The sequence below is a fragment of the Nestor notabilis genome, unplaced genomic scaffold, assembly GCF_000696875.1.
Source record: "Nestor notabilis isolate BGI_N333 unplaced genomic scaffold, ASM69687v1 scaffold2797, whole genome shotgun sequence".
NCBI lineage: Eukaryota > Metazoa > Chordata > Aves > Psittaciformes > Psittacidae > Nestor > Nestor notabilis.
The window spans coordinates 7,474-19,466 of record NW_009934930.1 but is presented as its reverse complement, the minus strand read 5'-3'; the positions used below and the strand labels follow the sequence as shown (position 1 = coordinate 19,466).

The 11,993-nt window shown below is 42.1% G+C and overlaps 1 protein-coding gene across 2 annotated transcripts in view; it reads right to left on the bottom strand.

The window, feature by feature from the left end:
• Window positions 1-11,205, bottom strand: part of C8A (complement component 8, alpha polypeptide) — a 19,339-nt gene extending 8,134 nt beyond the window's left edge. For both annotated transcript variants that reach the window (XM_010017563.1, XM_010017564.1), the window contains exons 1-7: window positions 11,087-11,205; window positions 8,964-9,060; window positions 7,882-8,026; window positions 6,255-6,399; window positions 4,949-5,138; window positions 3,284-3,484; window positions 1,749-1,989 (exon numbers count right to left, since the gene is read on the bottom strand). In XM_010017563.1, the coding sequence (XP_010015865.1) occupies window positions 1,749-1,989; window positions 3,284-3,484; window positions 4,949-5,138; window positions 6,255-6,399; window positions 7,882-8,026; window positions 8,964-9,060; window positions 11,087-11,205 (1,138 nt within the window). The remainder of the gene's footprint in view (window positions 1-1,748; window positions 1,990-3,283; window positions 3,485-4,948; window positions 5,139-6,254; window positions 6,400-7,881; window positions 8,027-8,963; window positions 9,061-11,086) is intronic.
• Between the last annotated feature and the right edge of the window lie 788 nt (window positions 11,206-11,993).

Sequence of the window (11,993 nt, the reverse complement as noted above, 5' to 3'; positions counted from 1 at the left end):
GACGCTCTGATTTTAAGGCTTGAGCACTTATATCCTGATCCTGACTGTTCCTTGGGGAAGGCAGATAATCCTCTTGCAAACACAGCCTTCAAGCATGGCTGTGATTGCCATTAGAGAAATCAGGGAGTTTTACCAAATGCTCTTGGACAGTGGCATATCAGCCACTGCAGGTGCAAGTCCTTCTGGGTCTATGCTGTGTGACGTAGAGTGCTGCTGACTTGGTATATGTGGGCTTTCCAGCAGAGTCTGGGTTAGATGAATATTACAGAAGAGTGCTTCATTAGGATGAAAATTACATCATCTCCACTGGGGCACATTTTTGTCTTTTGCTGAACTTCAACATCCTTCTTTCCTAAGATAAGGCATCTCATAGCAGTAAATCTCCTCCTTATATACACAGCAAGCACAAGATAAAGTAAAATAATATCCTCCCTCCTCATGCTCTGGATTCGTTCTTCCTCTGAAATTGGCAGTCTGCTTCCTGAAGACTTGCTTGCCAAGATCTTATTCACTTCTACATGAGTCACTCTTCAAAGTGAATAAATGGTGTGAAGAGGCATCATATTTCCAAATATTAGTTCAGGGACTTGATGAAAATTCTCTCAATTGGTAATTTCTTGTGGAAAATTGGCCTGGTTCATTCTCAGTGCATAGTTATCCTATCCTAAGTGCTGATGTTACCAAACTGGTTCAGACCAGAGGCAGAATTTGGGGCAGAACCATGGAAATTAATGGAATTACAGCAGTTTGTACCAACTGCAGCAATTTTCACCTATTGTCCATTATCACAGTGTCCAGGGTGGAGTTACCAAGGCAGCCTTACCATCTGCAGAATAGAGTGATGGTCCATAGGGGAAGTGGGATCTATTGCATTGTCAACACCTTTCCAAGCTTGACAATCTGGTTAGTGTGCTAAAGTAAGATATTATTGTTCTGCATCTTGTAGTTTCGATTAGGAAAAATGTTATGGGTTTGGCTCAGCATTAATTGATATTCTTGTGCTGTAGACAACTGTGGTGGATATTTTATAGAATTGAGATATAGAGATAGGGCTCTCTAGCCTCATACACTCCACTTGGTTGAGAACTGGAGCTAGCAGACGTCTTGTTAGTCTTCAGATGTGACACAAACCAGAGCAAAGTGGCAGAGGTATTGCCAACTGCAATGCATTATTTACTTTTACAGCAAATTGAAACCCTCACTGTCAAGATGCTAAAATGGGAGTGGGCTTAACTTGCTTTAGTCTGGCTGAGTTTGAAGTCCTTGAGCATTCATGAAAATGGCCACAATAATGACTATAAGAAATAGGAGAAGTTTAGAGAAGTGACACTGAAAGAAAGGGAGAAACAGATGCTCAGATTCCTTCCTAAACTACCAAAATCTTATCCAGATTCTTCTGAAATTAGATCAGGAAGCACATTTTGTGACACCAAGCTTATCCCCTGCTTTCTGGCCAGTAGTGCAACCATCTTGTGAACATGTAGATACCCCTATCCCACCCCCACTGTGCATTTTTGGGCTTGTGGTGTATATGTGTCTATCCTGTGATGGGACATGCCAGTCAGCTCAGCAAAGAGGTGCCAATGAGCACCCACTCTCCCAGGGCTCAGGGAGAGAATGGCTGGTGGGAGCAACCAGAACCAGATGATTTACTCTGGTGGAGTGGAGCCACACCATGGTCACCAGGTTGAAAATGCCTGGTTTTGAGCAGAATGTTGTGAACAGAGAGTATTTTGTCATTTACTAACCTTTTCTTCTCATTTCCTCCTTGTTAATGACAAGGATGTACTCAAAGATGCCTCCCATAGTGCCGGATGTCATGAAATGGGTACCATAGTCATTGATGAATTTGGCATATATGCCATAGTTGTAGGTGTCTGGAAGTTCCTGCAGGGAGAGCAACACATCTTCATCCAAAACAATGTTGTCCCTTCTCATCTTGAAACGGGCTGTCTGCACCTTTGTCACACCTCTAATGAATCCAACCTCCTGCAGGTAAAGAAAATAGGAGCTGCCACTCAACATACATTTTAAAATAAAATAAAATAAAATAGAATAAATTTCTGGTCTATAGATTTGCAGAGGAAAGCCTGAACCTTTGGCTGTCGGTGTATGTTGAAGGCAGGAAAACAAGCCCAGGTTTAAATGATATTGGTGTTAACTCTATTAGAGTGTCTCTTTCTTGTGTGCTGTGTGAGGTGAGGGCAAAGCCATGGGATCTGGGTTTTTTAAATGTGCATATGATCAGAATCAGGCTCCACATGATTCCCCTCCATCCTCTGTTGCTGCTGTTTCTTTTTCCTGTTTTCCTTTCCATAGTGTTAATTCCCTTTGCTTTTTTTCACAGCCTCGGTTAGTGATGCAGGATGAAGGCTCAAGGCAAGCCCAGCACTGGGGAAGGAAGACGCTGATGAGGGGAGGATTTCCTGGATGTGCCACCAGCTCCATGACTCCTCTTCTAGATGAGCCATTGACTCAGACAAGGCTCCAAAGCAACCAGAACAGCCCTTTAAATGATTCCTCCAATAATCGATCATCATTTTGCTGCAAACATCGTGTGAGTCTAGACAAGGGCACAGTAAATACTATAATGGTGCCCATTTCAAACAGTTTTTAAGGGCATTTTAACTCAGAACACTATCAAAGTAATTCTTCTTTATTGTTTTCTGTCAGGAGCCACAAAAGAAGTGGAGACAGGGCATGGTAAATGTGGGAAATGACAGCACTCATGTTATTAGATTGAAAAGAGATCACCACAGCCAGTCCATGATGTAAACCCACCATGAGAAATACACCCTATTACTGGGTATTCTTTTTTCAATGTGCTATTTTAACCTCCCATAAAAAGTAGCATATTTCACCATCATAAGGCAGCTTGTATTAATTTGAACAAAATATATGTGCTACCAGAGATCATTCCCTGAGGAGAACTGTTTTGATCAACATCTTGGTATTTCCTCCTCCCTCATTGTCACTTTAAACATTTTTTTATTTATGTGCTTAACGTAGCCATGAAACAGGATGGGGGGAGAAGACATGTGGTGTGGTACTTCGTAATTCAATTTTATTCCCTCTTCCTGTTTGCTAAACCATAAGAAGAACAACAAACAGGATTACTAATGATGATACATTTGCAATTACATGAACAAATTAAGGTACAATTACTATGTGTTAAAAAATGCAATTGAGAGAATCAGCTGACATAAGTTACAGCCAGCCCATGCGATGCACAGATGACACAACTGGAGCATTGTGCATCACTGAGTTCTTATTTGTCTTTTACCTTTGTAGTGTATTGCGTGAAATTCTTCAGGGATCCTTTGCCACCTGATAAAGTGAGGCCCAGGTCTAACTGGAAAGCTGACCCTGTTGGCCCAATTCCAATGGTAAAGCCTTTTGTTCTGGATTTATCACTTTTAAGGGCATCAAGCAGATCCTTTGAATCATCGTAAAACTCAAAAGTGAATCCGGAATCAGCATGAGCCTAAAGGGAAAGGGGCAGATTAATTTTCAGCTACTTCCCTTCAGTTTTAATCTCTATTTCTTTAAGGAGCTGATGGTGCCTCTGTGAAACCTGTGATGGTCCTGGCAGCACTGACACTGACTGCAGTGAATGTGGAATGAAGAATTAAATCACATGCAATTTCATTTGAAAATATGTGAGAAATGTGGATAAAACTTCATCCATCTCCAGGCAGGGGAAAAGCTTGTGTATAGTCAACTCAAAACAGTGCCATTACAGCTAGAGCTGGTAATGGTACTTATTAAGCTAGCTTGACACTTCCCATTATAAACCCCTCCTTCCAGTTCTTTACAGCTCTGCCAGGACCTAACAATTTGGACTGAATTTTTTGTCTCCAGCCTCCTTCTGGATGAATTTATTTAGGAAAAAGAATTCAACAGCAGTGATGCAGCCACTTGCAATGGCAGTGCTAGAAAACAAACATTGTTTTGCCTGTGTTTTAGAGCACTGACCTTTTCTTTGACAGCTCTACTTTGCTGGCATGTGGAATTGAGCAGCCTTGCTAAATCCAGACTGTGCCATTTGCCATCTCTATAAAAAGCCAGTTAAATTACCAACACTGAAGAAAACATTTCACATTAATGTGACTTCCTGGACCCAGCAGGTAGACGCTCCTAAGTCAAGATGCATACGGAGCATACTCAAGCATCCCTTGGTGCCTGACCATGATGCAGAAGTCCTTCTACCACTAGCAGCAGGTAAGGGGGAGAAGAAAATGTGGTTTATGTGGTGGGTCTGTCTGGTTTCAAACTATGGAATAAGGGGCAGAGGGAACTGCCTGCTGGGAAGAGGTGAACCTGTGGCTGTAATATCCCCCTGGAATAATGTGGTTTCATTCATCAATGCCAAAAAGCACGATAAACATTCAACAACATGGCCAGGGCACCCACTTACAACCTGAGAGACCCAGGCTGAATCCTTGCTCTACTTAGTTCAGTCTCCAACATCAGATGTGATCCCACAGAGAGTATAGGCATTGTGATACATGGTGATGGCTTTCAGAACCTCTGTCTCACTCAGAATTTGGATCTATGTCCCTTGTAGCCATGCCAAAGACTTAAAATGCTTTCAAAGATTGAACTGGTAGCATTGTTCCCTTCTTACACATGGCCAACTTCATCCCTAGAGAGGCAAGTGGCTTGTGCAAGCTCTACAGCTCATTAATAGCAGAATTTAGAGAAAACCCATTTCTCTTGGCTCTGACTAGGCCAGAGTAAGCAGTGGCAATGCCTGGGTGATAGAGCACGTTAGTTCCTTGATGTGCCATAAAATAGCATTTATAACATTGATTGCCTGTAGTCTTGGCGACAGCTGGAGAAGGGCACCTGGAAAGACAACCTATAGTGAATGACAAAATGTACCTATTATCTTTATGGGAAGTTTAGCTGGGAAAACATTGCTAAATCTGACCCCTGAAGTACTTACTAGGAACTGGTATATGTGAAAGTTGTAAGGTTTGCGGAAATACTTCTCGTCGTCTCCATAGTACAGACGTTCACATGTAACGTCATACTTCAGCTGCCGCCACTCTCCGTTGTAGACATACTCACAGTGGCCTCCAAAATAATTAGGATCGTATATGTACTGTCTCCCTTCCTGTGTTAGGATATTGTATCTTGGAAAGAAGTAGCATTCAAAAAAGTTATCCACAGCTCCCCTTTTATTTCCCAACAGCCTCTGTCACTGATTCTGTTCTCCTCACACTACAAGTTACCAATCCTCAGGTCTCTGACTTTGAATTTGGGTAGCACCTAAAATCTAAGGGCTGGGTTTGTTACCTCCTTGCTATCTGCTTCCCAAAGCTAACAGGAGACAAAGAGCTGCTTTTTTTCCCCAAACATTGGTTTGGACTCATATGCTAGAAATGGAAGAAATCAGTTAAGTTGTCCAGTCTATCCCAGCAAGTACAGTTATGGAAGTCCCAAGGTCCTGGAATTCCTCCAGGTCCCCTGTGAACCTAATGCATCTCAGTGTCACAAAGTGTTTCCTGGCATTCCCTGTAATTGTTTTCTATCTTAATTTCATCTCCTTTCCTTTAATAATGGTCCTATTTCTCAGGGGAGTTAGTACCCTCCCTAGACTTGCTGTCTGCTTGTGCTTTGCCAAGTCTCTCACATCTTATTTCCTTATGCCTCGTTCTTCCTGCTCCTCAGCCATCACAGCTGCTGCCCTCTGAAATCTGCCTATTACTTAATATTCCCTGTAATTCCATGGCCTCAGACGAAAGCATTATTCAAACTAGACAGCAGCATTGCTCCTCACAACAGGGAATTTTTCACGGACAGGAATATTTACCCTGTATATATTCATGTGGAGCTCAGGCCTTCTGCCTTGAATTGTGCTCTGAAGTCTTAAATCCTGTAGTTAAATCTTCTCCTTAAAGATGAATGCCACCAGGATCAACAGTAGACTAAAGTCTACTGTTTCCTTTAATAGATTGCTTTTATCAACTGGAGAAAGCTGTGAGATAACGAGGGCATCACAAGTACAGAGTGGCTGGGAGAGGCCAAGGTCAGATAGTAAATCTCAGACAGGATTTGAAAGAAAAGCTGGGATGAATCCTCCTGCTTCCCTCATTGCCACCTATGTTTGTGTGGGACAGTAGCTCTCCTTTGGGTTTTGTACAGCACCTTATCAATTCATAGAGCATGGCAATTACTAAGGAAATGAGATATAAAACACTTAATCTCATTTTGATTGTGTGAGTAGCAACTATTGATTAATTACTTACCCTTGGACTGCTTTTTCAGACCCTGGGATTGGGAACAGATGTTCACAAGGGCTTTCAATATCTTCGTCCTCACAGTTATCCTCATCAGACCCATCTCTGCAGTCTGGCTCCCCATTGCACACAAGATGCTGTTTAATACAGCGACCTAGAGGGCACATGTACAGGTTATCTTACTTATCTGCCCTTCAGAAAACCTTTTTGGCAGCCTGCACTGACTGTGCTGTTCTCCACCCGTATCTTGGGGTGACAAGAAGTCACTCTGGATGTTAAACACAGGGCTTATACATTGGGAGCTTGATTTTTCCATCTCCTTAAGGGCAGGTTTTCCTTTGCAACCTGGAGTGAGCACAGCTCAGAGTCCTAGCTGACTGCTCCCATGGGCTTCCAGGGGATGGGAGTCAAATCAAGGTCACATATCTGGCCTGATTTTATTGTCTAACATCATGCTCTTGGAAAGGAGCTACAGGAAGCAATAGCTTCTTCGTTTGGCTCAAGGAAGTTGGGTCCATCTGATTCAAGTGCAGTTTTGCCTCTTCCCATTGCTGGAGGTATTTGGGGAGTTTATTGCAATAGTTATAGCTCAAGAATAGATGTTCGCAGGAAGGGCAAGTTGGAGGTGCTTTCCTGTCTGGGAGTAAGCAGAAAGCCTTGACATGACATTTGTGGCCAGAGAGAACTGGTCCTGCTACACTTGCCATGATGGAGCAAAGAAATCTGGAGAGGGACTTCTTACAAGGGCAATAATGACAGGACAAGGGGGAATGGTTTAAATTGAGAGTAGATTTAGATTAGGTATAAGAAAGAAGCTCTTCACTGTGAGGGTGGTGAGATGCAGGAACAGGTTGTCTAAGGAAATTGTGAATGTTCCATCCCTGGCAGTGTTCAAGGCCAGGTTGGACACAGGGGCTTTGAACAACTTGGTCTAGTAGAAGGTGTCCCTGCCCCGTGGCAGGGGGTTGGAAGTGGATGAGCTTTAAGGTCCTTTCCAACCCAACCCAGTCTGTGATTCTGTGTTTCTATGATGACCTGCTCTAGCTGATGATCTGATCACAGAGCTGGCACATAGTTCTAAATGTCAGTAGAACTTTCATTAAATACTCAAGATGGGAGTTTGAGCCATTTGTGTAAAAACAGAAATCTGTCAAGGCTAGTCAAACTTTCAGAGAACAGCCGTATTATATCCCAATCCTCAGAGCTGAGGATGGCTAAAAATAAATAAATCACCCCAACAGATTGCTCGTTGGATTTATGATTGAACTATGTCTTTTGCAGGGAGAGAAAGTGGTGTGTTGTGGACGCGTTGGTGCCCATGGAGGGGAGTGTGAGCGTGTAGCACAGCAGTTGGAGCAGAATATTTCTACTCTCTTTGTTCCACTGAAAAAATTAACCTTTTCCATGTCACACAAACTTCTTTTCTATCTAAATCTGAGTGGAACATACATGGATTTCTGTGAAAGTGGGGGAAAACCCCAAAGATGGGGAAATTGCCTGCTTTCTCTTGCACCAGTTCACCATCCTGCTGGCTGGTTTGCAAAGCTCTACCCATGGCAAGGGACTAGTATTACCCCAGGTCTGTCCACCCAGGACCAAAACCTCTTTGGCAGGAGCTTGTGCTTGGTTCACTCACCTGTTTCCTCACACTGAAAGTCCTTCCCACAACTGGGGAATCCAGTGCATGTCGTGTCAGCACGGCAAGCTTGCTCATCCCAAAGGTGCCCTGCACATGGCCGCCCCGCAAACCGCGCTGGCTGCACCAGCCTCCGGTACCGGTGCTGAACCCCACAAGAGAGAAAAGCACCATCAACACTTAACTTAGATCCCAGCAAGACATCACCTCCACAGACTATGAAACAATTAAAACTATTGCTTTTACCTATATTAGTATTCTTTCGTGTGGCCCAAAGACTTTGTACATGATAAATGGAGGAGAGATGGCAGAGAGGTAGGAGCTCAGGAGATTTGCTGGAAGTTCACACAAGTGAATTTTGAAGGGGCTGGAATAACTGGTTTTAAAAATCTCTTCCCTATTTTATTCCTTAGAAATAATACATATTTTTTCCAGTTATACATGCTTTGTCCTGGAATGTGACAGACTCAGATGGACACAGACACTAATTGCAACACTGATCCCACAATATTTCTGATGGATTATTATTGAGAATTGCAGCTTTTAGAACTAGGAAATAAAGAAAAAGGCAAGAGAGAAAAGCCAAATCATTTAATGATTATAAGCACAGGAACAAAAAATGCAGGGATGTAAACTCAGTAGAAAGCAAAATTATGTCAGGTATTTGAAAATAAATTATTGAATTATGGAGATGTGAATGATATAAAAAAATAAGAAGAGGAGCTGATGAATGAAGGCTGCTTCTAATTTCTTTTCATTGGAATATTTGCATTAAGAATCAGCAGATACTTAATTAAATCTGAGATAGAAAAGGATGAAAGTCTTGGGCAAATATTCTGGCTGGATTCTTTTACCATTTGCCTTGATTTTGCATTTTGCTCTTCTGCTGCTTTAAAGGAATTTATTCCCTGGTTTACACCAGGGTAAGAGCCCCTTTAGTAGAGGAGCATCTCCATCATCTTTGGATGAGTTTACTGGATGCTTCAGAATGATGAATATGTATAATATGTATAATTAATGTGTGTACATCCTCATCACAGACACATCTGAAGATAAATGAATACATTACAGTGGAGTCTCACTTTTTTCTCTTGGCAAGGAAAGCAATCGGTCCATTCTGACCACTGGCTCAGCTGACAGTCCACGGGAGCTGGAGAACTAACATCTCTGCTGCTTCTTCTAAGGAGGAGAAGAGACAGCAGTCTAAGGTCTTTGAAGTTGTGTTTTAAGGAGGGGTGGAGGCTAGCAGGGAGAAAATGATGTGTGTGGTTTTCTACTGGGAATCTATTTTATAGGAAGTGGGAATCATTCCTTAGCAGGGATGGCTGTACTACTCAAGATGCCCTAATCAAGTATTCACCATCAGAACTGGTCAGAGGCAGGAGGTGCAGGACCTGAGGATTTTGTCTTGGGTTTCCTCCTGTCACAGGAGGTCCCAGCCCTTCGCAGCAAGTAGATTGCAATAAAATATACGTACATCTTATATATAAGACCAAACACACGAAGTAAATGGAAGGTTGAGAATAGACAGGTTTTAATGAAAGGTTTCTTTTTTGGCTTTCTTCTCAGAAGCTGCTCCAGAACTAGTGATTTTTTATCATCTTGGGCATGTTCTGGAATCTACTGAACCTGATTCCCAAGGGCTTTGTGGAGTGGTGGGAATGGCTGCAACAACAGTGCTGAGAAGGAAAGGTAAAAAGCCATGTTGTCTATGAGAATTTGTTGGTTGACTACTTCTAAAAGGAAACATATAAATTCTGAGAAGAGGAAAGTAGATAAACAAAGATTTTAAAAGCAGAAAATGGCAAGGACTCTGTATCCAGAGGCCCTTGGATCAGACTCTCTGCAGATACACTGAATATCACTGGGCAACAGCAAGAAAATACTTCTCTTGCCTCCCAGACCAGAGTTTCTGATCTCTTTTTCTGTCCCTACTCCTCCAGTCTTTATTTGTATACTGCATTTCTTTGTCTTGAGGAGCAATCTGTGGCTTGCTAATACAACTCTGCGTTTGTCACAGCCTTCGAAGCATTTTAAGGGGTTATTCTGAGCCAAACACTGTTGTTGTTGTTGTTATTGTTATTATTATTATTTTGGTGATTAACTAATGAGCAGTCTGTTTTACTTACAAGCCTGCAGTCCGAAGAGAAATATTGATAATTACCGGAGATATGGGGCACATTGGGGATTCATCAGAGGCCGTAGAAGAGAGACTTACTAAATGAAAGCCACAACAGCTCAGCAAGGGAGCCCCTGGATGCAGATCAGTGTGTGAGATAAAACCCCACCGTGACTCCAGGAAAACAACAGGAGCCTGCAGACAAACACGGAGCTGGAGGACATGCAGGTATTGATGCCTTTTTGCTCTGACAGGAGGATTTGTGGGCTGTATCCTTCAGCACTTCACAAAGTGCTTAATTGGCTCACCTTCGATCGGATTTTACATTTACCTCTTCATTATTCTGTCTTGTTTGATAAGTTCATCAAACATCAAAAATCTCATCTTTGTTCATTTTCAAAAGGGATTATCGGAATAAGCCTTCATAATTAAGTGTATCACTAACACTTTTTTTTTCCTTTCTGCCTTCTCCTTGTCTCCATGTTCCAATTATCACTGATACCTTTTTTTGATCCTTCTAAATCATATTTGCCTTTAGAACAAGGCTGAAATTAATAACTGTAGGAAAAATAATCCAACTGTTTTCATATCACGACACTATTGCTTTAGAAAAGAAGTAACTTGTTTATTCTCTTCCTTTAAAGCCAAAGTGACACTCATATAGGTTAATAATACTGTTTGGGGGAAAATACCTGAGACATTTGCTTGGATTGCAAACGGGGTTATTCACATGCACTTGTTAACTTCCCATTGGCAAATGCAACATAATTGTAATGAAAAGGAATATGAAAAATACTCGTAAATCATCCTGTGTAGGGACTTAATTTTAAGTATGGTAATTTTGGTAAGGGAGTTTAAGAAGGCTTAATAGTCATCTGTGAAAGAAAAACCATTGTGCAAACAGTTCATATAAGAAGGAATTACGATGCCTAGCTTGGGCTTTGGACAACTGCCAGCATGCTTTTTCCCTGGTAGCTGTTTACAGAGAGCACAGTGTGCACATGCCTCATGTCAGGACAAAATTGATGGCCTGACTGACTTGTCTGTAATTTCTGTATGTAAAGTTAGGGGGGAAAATGGACTTACCTCTGGGAAGGCAATGCCTCGAGCTCCCTGTGCACTGTAGCTGTGGCCCGACATGCTGTTAAAACCAGTGAGCATATAGGCAGAATCAAAGGAGAAAGCTGACACAGGCCCCACCACATGGTTTTTCCATATGTAAATGTTTGCTATAGATTATCTGCAGACAAAAGCTTTAGGCTTCAGGATGCTGTAGGGCAAGCACTAATAGAAGCAGCATGGAGGCCACCAGCCTCCAAAACGCTGCAGTAAATCATTGACAACAGCACAGATCAAATAACAAAGAATCAGGACACGTCCTGGAGGCCTTTGCCCTTTTGGAAAGAAATTCCCAGTTTTCTGGCAAGGGAATTTATTAAACTCTGCAGCTGTTTCCACATTAAAGTCAATCAAGGTCTATTGCAGCAGTGTGTTTCTTGTCCAGCCTGCACCGTCCTTTTAATTTGAAGGAGGAGGAAACTCATTTTCTTTTCCATAGTGACTTAACTGTAGTCTTGGTGTGTCTGGTTGCTGACCAGGGAAAAGCTTCTCAGTACAGCAAATTGAAGCTTATCATAAAATTGTGTTATGAAGAACACGCACCACCCAGATACGTCAAGGAAATGTCAGTTCAGCTTCTTTCCAATGCCGTCCCCAAGAGATAGTGTCCCATCTCCAAAGCTGGTGTGACTTGTCACTTGGCTTTTGTATGGTCCTACATAGTCAGGAATCAAAGTCTTTGTTTTCTAAAGTGATTTGGGGTGAGTAAGATGCCCCCTTAATCTGAAATTGTGTCTTACCCATATGCTGTGCAAACCCATCTGTTAGTGGTAACTTTAATGCTTTTAGCTGGTTGGGATCTTAAGAAGGAAGTAGTGGATGTGCACAAGTATAAGAAAAAAACACCAGAAAAATCAAGAACACTGTGGGTTAT